This window comes from Heloderma suspectum, chromosome 2 (assembly GCF_057233095.1).
Source record: "Heloderma suspectum isolate Gila_16-S chromosome 2, 16-S_ref, whole genome shotgun sequence".
In the NCBI taxonomy this organism is placed as follows: domain Eukaryota; kingdom Metazoa; phylum Chordata; class Lepidosauria; order Squamata; family Helodermatidae; genus Heloderma; species Heloderma suspectum.
In genome coordinates this window covers 342,081,665-342,098,409 of record NC_139459.1, presented here as the reverse complement: position 1 = coordinate 342,098,409, position 16,745 = coordinate 342,081,665, and the positions used below count along the sequence as shown (strand labels likewise).

The window sequence follows — 16,745 nt, the reverse complement described above, 5'->3', positions numbered from 1 at the left end:
GACAGAAATCTAAAATTGGAATTTGTGTTAAGAACGGACAAATATCACTTAACTGTCCATTGGTTTTTATGAGTGACATTTTAGTTGCTGTAGTTCCAAAGCTATGTTACAAAAATCCTAATGATTCTACAAAACTATCTAATATGACTCCAAACCTTGCTCTAAACCAAGAGATCTGGGCTTCTAAAATTACATTGTAATTGTTGTTGTTGTTGTTGTTGTTGTTCAGTTGTTCAGTCGTGTCCGACTCTTCGTGACCCCATGGACCATAGCACACCAGGCCTTCCTGTCCTGCGCTCTCTCCCAGAGTGTGCTCAAGTCCATATTCATTGCATCTGTGATGCTATCTAGCCAGCTCATCCTCTGCCGTCCCCTTCTCCTTTTGCCTTCAGTCTTTCCCAGCATCAGGGTCTTTTTCAGAGAGTTTACTCTTCACATTAGGTGGCCAAAATATTTGAGCTTCAGCTTCAGTCTCTGTCCTTCCAATGAGCAGTCAGGGTTGATTTCCTTTAGGATGGACTGATTTGACCTCCTTGCAGTCCAGGGGACTCGTAAGAGTCTTCTCCAGCACCACAGTTCGAAAGCATCAATTCTTCGGCGCTCAGTCTTCCTTATAGTCCAGCTCTCACAGCCATACGTTGCTACTGGGAAAACCATAGCTTTGATTAGACGGACCTTTGTTGGCAAGGTGATGTCTCTGCTTCTTACTATGCTGTCTAGGTTTGCCATAGCTTTCCTCCCAAGGAGCAAGCGTCTTTGAATTTCATGGCTACAGTCACCGTTTGCGATCTTGGAGCCCAAGAAAATACAATCTGTCACTGCTTCCATTTCTTCCCCTTCTATATGCCAGCATGTGATGGGGCCAGATCTTAGTTTTTTTAATGTTGAGTTTCAAACCAGCTTTTGCACTCTCCTCTTTCACCCTCAATAAGAGGCTCTTGAGATCCTCTTCGCTTTCTGCCATTAGGGTGGTATCATCTGCATATCGGAGGTTGTTGATAATTCTCCCGGCAATCTTAATTCCGACCTGTGATTCACCCAACCCGGCATTTCTCATGATGTACTCTGCATATAAGTTAAATAAGCAGGGTGACAATATGCAGCCTTGTCGTATTCCTTTCCCAATTCTGAACCAATCAGTTGTTCCATGTCTGGTTCTTACTGTTGCTTCTTGACCCTCGTACAGGTTTCTCAGGAGACAGGTAAGGTGGTCTGGTACTCCCATCTCTTTAAGAATTTGCCACAGTTTGTTGTGATCCACACAATCAAAGGCTTTAGCATAGTCAATGAAGCAGAAATAGACGTTTTTTGGAATTCTCTTGCTTTCTCCATGATCCAGCGAATGTTGGCAATTTGATCTCTAGTTCCTCTGCCTCTTCGAAACCCAGCTTGTACTTCCAGTAGTTCTCATTTCGCATACTGCTGAAGCCTAGCTTGTAGGATTTGAGCATCACCTTGCTGGCATGTGAAATGAGTGCAATTGTGCGGTAGTTTGAACACTCTTTGGCGTTGCCCGTCTTTGGAACTGGAATGTAAACTGACATTTTTGAGTCTTGTGACAACTGTTGAGTGTTCCAAATTTGTTGACATATTGAGTGCAGCACTTTAACAGCATCATCTTTTAGGATTTTAAATAGCTCAGCTGGAATACTGTCATCTCTGCTAGCTTTGTTGTTAGTAATGCTTCCTAAGGCCCACTTGACTTCACTCTCGAGGATGTCCGGCTCAAGTTCAGTGGCCGCACTATCATGGCTATCAGGGACATTAAGATCTTTCCCGTATAGTTCTTCTGTGTATTCTTTCCACCTCTTCTTAATCTCATCTGCTTCTGTTAGGTCCCTGCCTTCTTTGTCCTTTATCATGCCCGTCTTTGCACAAAATGTTCCCTTGAGATCTCCGATTTTCTTGAAGAGATCTCTAGTCTTTCCCATTCTGTTGTTTTCCTTGATTTCTTGGCATCGTTAATTTAAGAAGGCCTTCTTGTCTCTCCTTGCTGTTCTCTGGAACTCTGCATTCAGTTGGATATATCTTCCCCTTTCTCCTTTGCTTTTCATTTCCCTTCTTTCCTCAGCTACTTGTAAAGCCTCCTCAGACAGCCACTTCGCTTTCTTGCATTTCTTTTTCTTTGAGATGGATTTTGTTGCTGCCTCCTGAACAATGTTATGGACCGTCCATACTTCCTCAGGCACTCTGTCTATCAGGTCCAATCCCTGAAATCTATTCCTCACCTCCACTGTATATTCATAAGGGGTATGATTTAGGTCACACCTGAATGGTTTAGTGGTTTTCCCTACGTTCTTCAATTTAAGCCAAAATTTTGCAACAAGAAGCTCATGATCTGAGCCACAGTCAGCTCCAAGTCTTGTTTTTACTGACTGTATAGAGCTTCTCCATCTTTGGCTGCAAAGGACATAATCAATCTGATTTCGATATTGACCATCTGGTGATGTCCATGTGTAGAGTCGTCTCTTGTGCTGTTGGAAAATAATGTTTGCTATGATCAGCGTGTTCTCTTGGCAAAACTCTATTAGCTTTTGTCCTGCTTCATTTTGTACACCAAGGCCGTGCCTGCCTGTTATCCCGGTGATTTCTTGACTTCCTACTTCAGCATTCCAATCCCCTATGGTGAAGAGGACATCTTTTTTTGGTGTTAGTTCTAGAAGGTGTTGTAGGTCTTCATAGAACCAATCAACCTCAGCTTCTTTGGCCTCAGAGGTTGGGGCATAGACTTGAATTACTGTGATGTTGAATGGTTTGCCTTGGATTCGTACTGAGATCATTCTATCATTTTTAAGATTGTACCCCAGTACTGCTTTTCCCACCCTTTTGTTGACTATGAGTGCTACTCTATTTCTTCTAAGGGATTCTTGCCCACAGTAGTAGATATGATGGTCACCTGAATTAAATTCATCCATGCTTGTCCATTTTAGTTCACTGATTCCCAAGATGTCGATGTTCAATCTTGCCATCTCATGTTTGACCACCTCCAGCTTACCTTGATTCATTGATCTGACATTCCAGGTTCCTAAACAACATTGTTCTTTACAGCATCGGATTTTCTTTTCACCACCAGACATATCCACAGCTGAGTGTCCTTTTGGCTTTGGCCCAGCCGCTTCACTCTTTCTGGTGCTACTTGGAAATTCCCTCTGCTCTTCCCCAGTAGTATATTGGACACCTTCTGACCTGAGGGGCTCATCTTCCGGCATCATCTCTTTTAGCCTTGTGATACGTTCCATTGTGTTTTCTTGGCAACAGTACTGGAGTGGCTTGCCATTTCCTTCTCCAGTGGACCACATTTTGTCAGAACTCTCTGCCATGACCTGTCCGTCTTGGGTGGCCCTGCACAGCATAGCTTATGGCTTCACTGAGTTACGCAAGCCCCTTCGCCACAACAAGGCAGTGATCCATGAAGGGGTACATTGTAATGACCTCCATAAATTGAGAAGACAAACTGAGCCTCTGTGAGTATAATGAGGTATAACCCTGTTCTCCCATGAATTCCTGCTATGGAATAGCTAGATTAGAGGAGATGTGTGACGAGGCTAATTTCAGAAGCCCCATACTAGTGTTTGATAGCTCCAGTACATAAGCATTCACATCCCCTAACCTTAGGCTCAGCACTCAGCAAATCTGAGCCCTGTCAGGGCCCAGGTGTCCCAGCGGGGCCCACTCTGGCTGATGCTCAGCCTGCCTGTGGCTCCAAGCGCTGTCAGGCCCAAAGTTGCTTGGGCCTTCAAGCAGCATTGCAGCAACCAGTCAGACACTCCGTCACCACAGATATGCTTTCTTGGCAGCAGCGACACTTCAGCTGCCATTGTCTCTCTCCCAGTCCCAAGTGCCATGCCCAGTGTTGGGCACCACATCTTGTGAGATGTAAGGTTCACCCAGCTCCCCTCCCAAAGTGCTAGCAGTGGCACTGGGAAAAGGGAGGCGTGCCTGGCAGCTGCTGGGCTCCCAATGGTGGCAGGTGGTAGCGGCAGTGCCAGGGATGGGCCTGATAGGGATGGAGTCCTAGATAGATACCGGGGGGGGGGAACCATTGGCATCCCTCCTCCAAGGGCCAGCTCAAGCCTGGTACCAGCCCTGCTTAACAAGAATCATAAAATCATAGAATCATGGAATCATGGAATCATAGTATGGTTGGAAGGGGCCTATAAGACCGTCAAGTCTGTTAGAAAAAAGGAGACTCCATAACCATTGGCGTCTCAAGTTACGTAAGAGCCCGAGTGGCGGGAAAATATAGGCGGAGCAAAAAGGGAATCATACTGACGCGCTCATGACTAACAGCTTGGTAAGCTGATAGTGATTGTTTATTGGATATTAACTTAGTGAGCCGATGTACTAACTGTTTCATTGGTTACTGGTAAGAACAATAGAAGCGATATGATATAAAGGGCTTTTGCACACGTGTCTCGGGGTCCAGACTGCTCTGCACCCGTTTTGCAAAACGTTCAATAAAATAGTGTTGGATCCACTGCTGCCTGCCTGGCATTCTTTTCTTCTAAACCGAAAGCAAGGACTTTTTATCTAACAATTTGGTGCCGTGACTCGGATCCTGCTTCGGGGCGCGTCCCCTTCGCGCTGAGCCGAGGGGCCACGGAGGAGAAGTGGCCACAGGTGGTTGTTTTACGCTGCCTTCTCCTCACGACGGTGGCGGCAGAGGTGCCTGGGGACCAACGCCAGAGGAAGAGGGAGACGTGATCACTCTTTTTAGGCACCGGCAGTGGATCAATAAGCAGCTGGACGCAGCTGCGGGCGGGACAGAAGAGGCTTTTGGGGTAAGTGAAACAGCTTACATTAGGGGATAAACGCGGGACGGTGGTGTGTTTGTGATTGTGTGAGACGCCTATGGGCGAAGCGAGTGGGGAGCCCCGATCTGCATTTCCTTACCCCGGAGACGGGCTAGGTCAGAGGAGGGCGAAGCGCAAGAATTGCTGACTGAAATTCCCACCGTCATGGGCGGGTCCCAATCTAAGTCTGCGAAGAAGTCCCATACGCCCTTGGAGTGTTGTTTGCGCAACTGGTCACATTTTAAGCAGGATTATGGAACTAAGATGACAAAGGATCGTCTTGTCTTTTTTTGCACCCGGGAATGGCCAATATTAGAACCCAAATGGCCACCCGAGGGGTCTTTTGACCCAACCTTGGTATCTGATGTGTGAACAATAGTAGCACAGAGGGGAAGTTGGGACCAGTTCCCTTATATTGATTCGTGGGCAACTTGTGTGCCCCTTGGCGGCAGGCCTGCTCCGTGGGTTGTTAAATGCATGTCCCTTGCCCTTCCCATGGTGGTCAAAAGGAAACCACCAAAAGAAGGACCACCCAGGGTCATGGCCACGGCACCGGAGGACCTACTGCTTCCTCCTCCCTACGGGACAGCCGTCGCAGGGTGCTCGTTGCAACCACCACCCTCTCCTGAGGGGCCTGCCCAGCGGTTAGATGCCCCCGAGAAGGACCCCTCTCATGAAATAGTACCAGAGGACCCCACCCCTCTAGTTGAACGCCAGGACACTCTCCAAGATTGTCTATATTCCCTAGAGGAAAGATTGGAGGTCCTACAGAGAGAGGCAAAAGGGGGACCTAATTACAACCTGCGAAAGGACCCCCAACCACCAGTGAAGTTCACCTTCCCCATCAGAGAAGTCCCCGACCCTACTGCCCAACATCCTCAAGGGACGATGTTTGTTTATGTCCCATTCACAACATCTGATTTGTATAATTGGAAACAATTTAACCCCTCCTTTGAAGAGGATCCCGGGCCACTCCTGTCTCTGATGGAGAATGTGAGGCTTACTCACAACCCCACATGGGACGATACACAAATGCTATTGAACACCTGTTTTCTCAGCCAAAAGCCAACCATCCTTGCGGGGGCACGAGCCAAGTATAGGGAGGAAAATCCCCAGGCAACTGAGGAGGAGACGGCGGAGGTTCTGCCCACAGGGCGACCCAATTGGGGGGTGGCCACAGTGGCACATAGATGCTTACATGCTGACTATTTTCAACTCATTTTAGCAGGCATGAAGCAAGCCGCGAGAAGGGCCCCCAATTTGCAAAAAGTCCTGACTCTAAAGCAAGACAAAAACGAACCTCCTGCCGTGTTCCTCCAAAGGCTGAGGGAAGCCTTTGCTAAATATACTGACATTGACTTGAATGATCCAAATAATTTAAGGATCCTCACGACTCAGTTTGTGGGAAATAGCTGCCAGGACATCAGAAAGAAGTTGCAAAAAGTTGAAGGAGGGTTGGCAGCTGACCTAGGAGTTTTAGTTGAAGTAGCTCAAAAGGTTTATGAGAGGCGAGAAGAAGAAGAAGGAAAAGAAAAAGACAAGAGGCAGGCCAAGCTCCTTGCTGCGGTTCTTAAACCTGACAAAGAGGGAGCTAGGAAGGGGAGGAAAGGGGGAAGGAAAGGATCTCCCCTGGGGAAAGATCAATGTGCCTTTTGTAAGAAAATGGGACACTGGAAGCGTGACTGTGAGGCTTTGAAGCAGAAAGAGAGAGGGGAAAATACGGGAGGAGCGCAGAGAGTTCTGTATGAACAGGAAAGAGATTAGGACAGACCGGGGCCCGGCCCCCTCTTAGCTGTCTCTGAGGCAAGATGGGACCCCATGGTCAGAATAAAGGTTGGGGGCCGCTCCTACAAAGCCCTTGTGGACACAGGGGCCGCCCTGTCCGTCCTCCCCCTCAGTGAGCCCCCAACGGGAGGTGGGGGGTTCACCACCATAATGGGGGTCGAGGGAAGGGCAACCCAAGTGCCCCTCTCTCATCCCCTGTTCACCAAGGTTGGGAAAACACACCTAGAACATGCATTTGTCTGTACCCCCTCCTGTCCGGTGGCATTCCTAGGGAGGGACTTATTGACTAAACTCCAAATTGAGATTGCTTTTACTCCTGACGGAAGGATGGAGATACGGCTCCCTAAACAGCAGAGTAGTAATTACCAAATGGCCCTTTTGAAGGTTGCAGAAGAATCCACCCCAGAGGCCACCGAGGACTGGAGCTTAATAGAAAACAGAGTCAACCCTCTAGCTTGGGCCGGGATTGGAGGGGCCTCTCGTGCCATGTCGGCAGCACCATACAAAATTCCCCTCAAGGAGGGAGCAAGGCCTGTTCATGTGAAACAGTATCCCCTTTCCTGCCAAGGAAAGGAGGGCCTACAACCAGTAATAACAAAGCTCCGAGAAGAAGGCCGGCTCATTGAGATAATGTCCCCCTATAACACGCCCATCATCGCTGTGCCAAAAAGGGGAGGGGGGGCAAGGGCTTTTGTTTAGTGCAAGACCTCCGGCTCATTAATCAGCAGATCGCGGCCCCCCATCCTGTGGTCCCCAACCCACACACCCTCCTTGTAGGAATTCCGGAAGAGCACGCCTGGTTCACTGTCATAGACCTAAAAGATGCCTTTTTCAGCATCCCCCTCCACCCGGATTCAAGGCCTTTGTTCGCCTTTGAATGGGAAAGCCTGGGGGGGGGGGGTCAAAAGTTCAATTAGCATGGACAGTCATCCCTCAGGGGCTGAATCTCTCACCGGTGGTCTTTGGCCAGCAGCTCCAAAAGGATCTCGAACCCTGGGTCCAGCAGCACTCAGAGGTGCATCTCCTCCAGTACTGTGACGACCTCCTGATTTCAGCCAAGGCCAAGAATGCGTGCCTGAGTGGGACGGTTTCCCTCCTCAACTATCTAGCAGGGGGGGGGGTATAAAGTGTCAAAAGAAAAAGTACAGTTGGCCCAACCAACTGTAAAATTCCTAGGCTACCACATAACTAAAGGGACTCGGAGCCTAGGGCAAGAAAGAGTTGAAGTCATCCGTGACACTCCTGTCCCTAAGTCCCCCCGCGAATTGAGGGCCTACCTGGGGCTGACCGGATTCTGCCGACTATGGATAGCAAACTATGGGGAGACAGCGTGGCCGCTGTATGAGGCGCTGCAGAAAGATAGACTGGATAAATGGAAATGGACTAAGGAAATGAATAAGTCTTTTCTCAGTCTTAAAGCTGCTCTTGTGTCACCACCTGCTCTAGCCATACCAAAACCCAGCCGGCCATTTAGACTTTATGTGCATGAAAATAAGGGCATAGCTTCGGGAGTGCTTTGCCAGCGAAAAGGGCCCTCTTGGAGACCAGTGGGATATTATTCCAAGGTCCTAGATGTCGTAGCACGAGGATGGCCAAGTTGCCTGAGGGCAGTAGCGGCAACAGCTCTGATTTGTACCGAAGCCGAGAAAATTACAATGGGAGGACCCATTGAAGTTTGGGTGCCGCATGGAGTGCCACAAATTTTGGGATCAGGAGGAGGAAGCAAATTTCTCAACCCAGCCCGGCATTCCCGATATGAAATAGGTTTACTAACAAATGAAAACCTCACTTTTAAGGCTTGCTCCAGATTTAATATCGCCACACTACTGCCAACATTACTGGGCACAAACGGATCAGGACTCCCAGATCATGACTGCCTTGAAGTATTAGACCTAGACACCAAAGGCCGACCGGACCTTGAGGATGAACCAATAGAGGGAGCCAGAGATCTGTTTGTAGATGGATCTAGCTATATGCTGGATGGAAGGCGCTACACAGGCGCGGCTGTCGTTACTCTAGAGGAGAGTGTGCGCGAGGAAAAGCTGCCTCCTCATTTCTCCGCCCAATCCGCTGAACTGGTAGCCCTGACAAGAGCCCTGCAAGCCAGCAAGGGAAAGCGAGTAAATATTTATACCGATAGCAAAAATGCCTTCGCCGTTGTGCATGCTCATGGGCAACTGTGGAAAGAGAGGGGATTCCTTACAGCAAACGGATCTCCAGTGGCTAATGGCGGCCTAATAGTGGATCTTCTGGATGCCCTCCAGCTACCCTCACAAGTAGCTGTTGTCCACGTCCGAGACCATGGGAAAGAAAAAGAGGAAAAATGGAGACAGGGAAACCAGAAGGCAGATGAGGCCGCAAAAAGAGCAGCCAGAGAGGGAATCCAAGGAACATTCCTCATTCTACCCAAAAGAAAAGAGCGCCCCACATACTCCCCTGCTGAGTTACGGATGGCACAAGAACACGGAATAAGTCCCTGCGATGACGGATGGATCCAGATGACAGATGGAAGACTGCTTCTTCCACAGACCCTGCAGAGGGTTGTTCTAGAGCAAGTTCACCATTCTCTTGGACACCCTGGAGCATCAGCTATGATCGACTATTGCAAGAGGCTGTTTGTCTCCCCTGGCTTAACTGTATGTGCCCATCGACTAGCCGCAACCTGTGAAGTCTGCCAGAAAACCAACCCTCCCAGGGCACCCCCTCCTCCAAAAGGAGGGCGACCATGGGCCTACTATCCTTTCCAGAGGGCGCAGATTGATTTTGCTGAGATGCCACCATGTAGGGGTTACAGGTATTTGCTTGTAATAGTATGTCAAATGACAGGGTGGGTAGAGGCGTTTCCATGTAGGAACTGCCAAGCTAAAACTGTTGTTGCTAAATTGTTACAGGAGGTGGTGCCCCGGTTTTCCCTGCCTGAAGTTATAGAATCCGATCAGGGCTCACACTTCACCTCAGTTATTACACGGGGACTGGCACAAGCTCTGGGAGTAGAGTGGCATTTACATTGCCCCTGGAGGCCCCAGGCAAGTGGACAGGTTGAAAGAATCAATCGGAGCCTCAAGGAGACTTTAACCAAACTCCAACGAGGGGTGAAGCTCACTTGGGTTGAGGCTCTGCCAATAACTTTAACGAAGCTTCGAAGGATGCCAAGAAAGGACATAAAATTGTCCCCCTTCGAACTGATGTTTGGGTTCCCGCCTCGGGTACACTGCGGAAGGAGGGAGGAAGTCAAGTGGGAGGTGGGTGATCAGATGCTAAGGGATCAGTTGACTTCTCTACAGTCTGTTCTTTCACAGCTACGAGCTTATTCCGTTCCGTTTCAGAGACTGCCGTTAGATGCACCTATCCATCTCTTCCAGACGGGAGACGAGGTGTTGCTGAAAAAGTGGAATAAAGAAGCTTTAAAGGAAGGGTGGGAGGGGCCTTATTTGGTGGGACCAACCAGCCACTCGTGTGTAAAGCTTGTGGGTTCTAGTAAATGGACACATTGCAGCCGGATAAAGCCATTTAAGCAACCCTCGCTTCCTTCTGTCACCTGGAAAGAACAGGAGGACACAGGCAACAGTCCTTTGCTCCCTGGCACCCCTCCGGAAGCTGCCAAGGACACAGGCGAAGAAGCCATCCAGGAGCCACAATCGCCTGTAATATACAAGTCACAACATCTGGGAAAAGCTTGGGTTCGAATTACAAAAAACTTGTAATATGAAGCAAGTATTGTGGGTGGTGTTGGTAATGTTAGTTAAAGAAATATTAACGTGGATGGTGATACCTCAAGGACTTGGGCTTGACAGCTTTAAGATAAAACCCCGAAATGTCACACCAACACCCCTCAAACCACTTCTGGTACAGATCCCTGAGAAAGAGAGGCGTCCCTGGAGAACCAGGTTAGGGATCCCAATAACAGAGGAAACTGATAATGTGTGGTTAGAGTGGATAAAGTATACAGCCAAGTCTTTAAATAAGTCTGACTGTTTTGTTTGTGCCACAGGGAGATCTGTGGCAAAGGTGCTGCCCTTTCCACTGGGATGGGACACTCCTTCCCTCCTCACCTGCGTGATCCGTTTGTTCCAACACCCTGATGCATGGGGAGAGGAGGAATGCCAAACCCTCAATAAATTATACCCCCCACTCAAATCAAAGGATCGTGTCAGACCTTCCACAGTCTTCCTGCAAAGAAGAAACCATACCGGATGCATACACCGAAACCTTGCAGACACAGAGGGGCGTATAGGGAACCTGACGAGTAAAGTAAGATGTGTTAATTCCACCCCCTTTAGGAATAATTCCCTTTCAATCCCACGAGCTGATCTCTGGTGGTATTGTGGTGGTCTAGAGTTGTATGAGGTATTGCCCTCCAATTGGTCTGGAGCTTGTGGGTTAGTTCAGTTGGCAGTCCCCTTTTCAATTGCATACCATCCAGCAGAGAAGACTGGCCAACCCCGGCAGAAACGATCAGTAACCCCTTTTGATGATCAAATATATTGACTCCATAGGAGTACCAAGGGGAGTGCCAGACGAGTTCAAAGGAAGAAATCAAATTTCTGCAGGATTTGAATCTACCCTATTTTGGTGGGTGACCATTAACAAAAATGTAGATTGGATCAATTACGTTTATTATAATCAACAGAGGTTTATAAACTATACTCGAGATGCTGTAAAAGGATTGGCTGAGCAGCTAGATGCCACCAGCCAAATGGCTTGGGAAAATCGGCGTGTTCTTGATATGATGTTAGCAGAAAAAGGAGGGGTTTGTGTCATGCTAGGTGGACGGTGTTGCACCTTCATCCCTAACAACACTGCCCCAGATGGCACGGTAACAAGGGCTTTGCAGGGCCTCACCGCCTTGTCTGAAGAATTAGCCGAGAATTCAGGGATTAACAACCCCGTGACTGACTGGTTAGAGAGATGGTTTGGAAAATGGAAACACCTAGCAGCCTCAATCCTTATTTCGCTTGTAGTGATGATAGGAGTTTTAGTGTTATTTGGTTGTTGCATTATCCCCTGCGCTAGAGGCTTATCCCAGCGGTTAATTGAAACCGCTCTGTCAAAACAGATGCTCTTGCTTTATTGTGCTGATAAAGAAACTCCGTTTTAAATGCTTTAAGACGTGAATAAAGACTTAAAGGAGGGAATTGTTAGAAAAAAGGAGACTCCATAACCGTTGGCGTCTCAAGTTACGTAAGAGCCCGAGTGGCGGGAAAATGTAGGCGGAGCAAAAAGGGAATCATACTGACGCGCTCATGACTAACAGCTTGGTAAGCTGATAGTGACTGTTTATTGGATATTAACTTAGTGAGCCGATGTACTAACTGTTTCATTGGTTACTGGTAAGAACAATAGAAGCAATATGATATAAAGGGCTTTTGCACACGTGTCTCGGGGTCCAGACTGCTCTGCACCCGTTTTGCAAAACGTTCAATAAAATAGTGTTGGATCCACTGCTGCCTGCCTGGCATTCTTTTCTTCTAAACCGAAAGCAAGGACTTTTTATCTAACAAGTCCAACCCCCTGCTCAATGCAGGAATCCAAGTCAGAGCATTCCTGACAGATGGCTGTCCAGCCTCGTCTTGAGTGCCTCCAATGTGGGAGACCCCATTGCCTCCCTAGGGAATTGGTTCTGTTGTTGTATTGCTCTAACAGTAAGGACGCTTTTCCTGATGTTCAGCTGGAATCTGGCTTCCTGTAACTTGAGCCCATGATTCCATGTCCTGCATTCTGGGATGATTGAGAAGAGATCCTGGCCTTCTTGTCTGTGACAACCTTCCAAGGACTTGAAGAGCGCTATCCTATCTCCCCTCAGTCTTCTCTTCTCAAGGCTAAACATGCCCAGTTCTTTCAGTCTCTCTTCATAGGGCTTTATTTCCAGTCCCCTGATCATCTTTGTTGCCCTCCTCTGAACCCTCTCCAGCTTGTCTGCATCCGTCTTAAAGTGTGGTGCCCAGAACTGGACACAGTACTCCAGATGAGGCCTAACCAGTGCTGAGTAGAGGGCAACTAGTACTTCACAGGATTTGGAAGCTCTGCTTCTATTAATGCAGCCCAAAAGAGCATTTGCCTTTTTTGTAGCCACATCACATTGCTAGCTCACATTCAGCTTGTGATCTACAACAGTTCCAAGATCCTTCTCGCTTGTAGTATTGTTGAGCCAAGTACTGCCCATCTTGTAACTGCATTTGGTTTCTTTTTCCTAGGTGCAGAACTTGGCATTTATCCCTATTAAATGTCATTCTGTTATTTTCTGCCCAGCTCTCCAGCCTATCAAGATCACTTTGAATTTTGTTTCTGTCTTCCAGGATATTAGCTATCCCACCTAATTTTGTATCATCTGAAATTTGATAAGCATTCCCTGCACCTCCTCCTCCAAGTCATTAATAAAAATGTTGAATCACTGAGCCCAGGACTGAGCCCTGCGGTACCCCACTCGTTACCTCTCCCCAGTTTGAGAAGGTCCCATTGATAAGCACTCTTTGAGTCCGATTCTGTAGCCAACTGTGGATCCACCGGATCGTTGTTTCATCTAGCCCACTTCGAGCTAGTTTGCTCATCAGGATATCATGGGGCACTTTGTCGAAAGCTTTGCTGAAGTCGAGGTATGTGACATCCACAGCATTCCCACAGTCCACAAGGGAGGTGACCTGATCCAAAAATGAGATCAGATTTGTCTGGCAGGACTTGTTCTTGACAAATCCATGTTGGCTTTGAGTAATCACTGCGTTGTTTTCAAGGTGCTTACAGATGGATTGCTTTATCATCTGCTCCAGAATTTTCCCAGGGATTGATGTCACACTGACTGGTCTTTATTCCCAGGTTCCTCCTTTTTGGCCTTTTTGAAGATAGGGACAACATTAGCCCTCCTCCAGTCATCTGGCACTTCCCCCGTCCTCCATGATTTCTCAAAGAGAATAGACAGCGGTTCTGAGAGTTCTTCTGCCAGTTCCTTTATTACTCTAGGATGCAGTTCATCGGGCCCTGGAAGTTTGAACTCATTCAAAGTAATTAGTGTTCCTTGACCATATGCCTATCAATCTCGAGCTGCAATCCTGCCCTTTCAGCCTGTACTTCGCCTTCACCAGGGGGGGTCATAGATCCTCTTTTGGGAGAAGACTGAGCCAAAGTAGGAATTGAGCACTTCTGCCTTTTCCTTGTCATCTGTTACCATTTTGCTATACTTATTTAGTAGTTGAACCACCATTTCTTTCCTCTGTCTTTTACTATGCACGTATCTGAAGAAAGCCTTTTCGTTGCTTTTAGCATCCCTTGCTATCCTCAGCTCGTTCTCAGCTTTAGGCTTCCTGACGCCATCCCTGCAATTCTGTGCTACCTGCCTGTACTCTTCCTTTGTAGCCTGGCCTTCCTTCCACTTCTGTTGTTGCAGAACCCAGAGTCAGAGAGACCACGGAGTGAAGGAAAAAGAGATTCTTTATTTAACATGCGGGCTTAAGGCTGGAATCATTTCCAAAGAGCCAGAAGCCCTGATTTACATTAGCACATTGTTTTTATAGATACTGTGACACATAGGAAACAGCTCCTCCTCTCCCTCCCATGTGGGGTTGCAGTCCTCAACATTTCTTCTCCTAGCACCATTGTTTATAATACAAGAACTGGGTTATAGGGTAGCTATGATAAGGAAAGAACAGAAGAGAACAGCAGAGAACAAGATATACAATTGTATGACCTTTGACAAGATAAGGAATTCCTGTGTCTCGTCAGCTTACAATAATATATTCAAGGGAGAAAGAGCTCAGCAAGAACATGAAGCATGAGACTGCATGAGGCTACTTAGTCTGCCCCCCGATATGGCTGCTACACTATGTGTGTCTTTTTTGTTTTCAGGTCATCTCTAAGCTTTTTGTGAAGCCACATTGGCTTCTTCTATTGTCTTCCACCTTTTCTTCTTGTTGGAATTGTTTGTAATTGTTCCTTTTTTAAAAACTCCCACCCATCTTGGACTCCTTTTCTCATTAGAGTTGCTTGCCATGGGACCTTACTGATCATTGTTCTGAGTTTATGAAAATCAGCTTTCCTAAAATCCGTGGTACTCGTTCGGTTACACTCGGCTTTTCCTTCCTTTAGAACCAAGAACTCAAGTATAACATGGTCACTTTCCCCCAGAGTTCCCGTAACTGCTACTGTATCCACTAGGTCATCTCTGTTTGTTAGGATCTAGTCAAGGATAGCCGATCCTCTAGTTCCTTCCTCTACTTTCTGTAGGAGGAAATTATTAGCAATACAAGTCAGGAATCTCTTATAGGGGCAGAATTTGTCTCCCAACAAATATTGGGGAAATTGAAGTCCCCCATTACTACTACATCATGCTGCCTTGAAACATTGGCTATTTGCTTTTCTAAAGTTTCATCCTCGTCTTCTCCTTGATTGGGTGGCCGGTAGTAGACTCCGACCACCATGTACCTTTTATTCTTTGCTCCACTTATTTTAACCCAGATGCCCTTGATGGGGCTACCAAGCTCATCCTCCTGTATTTCTGTGCAGAGAGATGTATTTTTCACATATAGTGCAACCCCACCTCCCTTTCTGTTCCTCCTGTTCTTTTTGAACAAGCTATATCCTTCAATTGCTGTATTCCAGTCATGACAGTCATCCCACCAACTCTCAGTTATACCTATCAAGTCCTAATTTCCCTCTTGTATTAAGAGTTCAAGTTCGTTCTGTTTGTTTCCCATACTCTGGGCATTAGTATATAGACATCGAAGACCATGTGCTTCATAGTCTGGCTTTCTTCCTACATGTTTCTGAAGACTATTATTGGATGCTATTAGAGCTGTTCTCTCCGTTGTGGTGCATGAGCCTTTATCCATTGTTACTCCCAGCTTTACGTTTCCCTCCCCCATAGGATTCAGTTTAAAGCCTTCCTGGTGAAGTTCTTCATGCTGTGTGGCCAAACACGTTCTCCCCATCCTTTGTGAGGTGCAATCCATCCCTTGCCAACAGTCCACCTTTCAGAAAGTATAGCCTGTGGTCCCAGAATCCAAATCCCTCGCACTGGCACCACATTCGTAGCCAGTAATTCACCTGGAGTATTTTTTCTTTCCCTTTCTATCCCTCTTCTAACTACTGGAAGGATGGATGAGAAAACTATCTGGGCCCCAAAATTCTTGAGTTTCCTTCCCAAAGCTTCAAAGTAACACATGTATGCTTACCATATGGGGAAACAACACATGTAAGGGGAGTTGAGGGTGGACAATATCATGGCGGCAAGATCTCGCCCTGATGTATAGACAATGTGTAGACCCATTTTCGGTGTAGAAGTGAACACCAGGAGGTTGGCAGGCAGAGCTTATTACTGTGATGTTTCTCCATGCCTATGCACATTCATTGTCCATATGGTAAATACCTGAAAAGGGCTAAAAATAATTCCTCTTCTGGGTCATTCCCATTCTGTATTTTGCTCTTTTCATTCAACTGAGACTACTCTTACTCATATTGCAGGACAGAGGTGTTGAAAATAAGGTTTGAGGGCCAAATCTGGCCCAGCTGGAGTCCCAATGTGGCCCTCTGTGGTTCCCAGGAAGGCCATGCCCTTTGCCCTGACCCCACCCCTGTCCCTTGACTGCTGATGGTCCTGTGACTTTCTGGCCTTTCAGTGTTTTCCCCATTCTAAAAGTGAAAAATGCTTTTCTAAAATATGATGCTATTTCTGCCTCCCAGTTTTGCTCCCACATCCTTTCCTTTGGCCCTACCCACCCCTAGAATGTGGCACCCAAGAGCTCTTCCAAAACTGAATTTGGCCCTCAAACTGAAAGAGCTTCAAAACCCCGTTCCCAGTGAACCTCTTCTAATAATACCTTAAGCATCCCGCCCCCATGATAGTTCTGAAACTTTGTTCAACCTTTGTACTTCTCCTTCCTTCTCTTCTCTTAGGGTGCTTCAAGACTGGTGACTTTTAGCACTACCCATTTGTTGTTCTTCTACTAAAAGCTACATGCAGAATTGTGATTGACTTACCACACTTCACACTGTTGTGCGTTTATATCCCACTGTGTTCCATCCAACTGGCGGATGTAACATAACTGTGTGCATGGATGGGGTGGGGACGAATTCACCCGAGGATATAATCTTGGCCATGTGGAGTAGTGCTGGGGGTTATTTTGCATCCATTTTAAAATTAGTGCTGAAAACCTTTTTCGGATAAGCTTTATTGTGCAA

General features: G+C 47.2%; 1 protein-coding gene across 1 annotated transcript; it reads left to right on the top strand.

The window, feature by feature from the left end:
- Positions 1–7,322: 7,322 nt before the first annotated feature.
- Positions 7,323–12,020, top strand: LOC146355259 (uncharacterized). The gene is made up of 2 exons (XM_084832533.1): positions 7,323–9,372; positions 9,905–12,020. The coding sequence occupies exons 1-2, from the start codon at positions 7,970–7,972 to the stop codon at positions 9,915–9,917; spliced, it is 1,416 nt and encodes a 471-aa protein (XP_084688659.1). The 5' UTR covers positions 7,323–7,969; the 3' UTR covers positions 9,918–12,020.
- Positions 12,021–16,745: the final 4,725 nt, after the last annotated feature.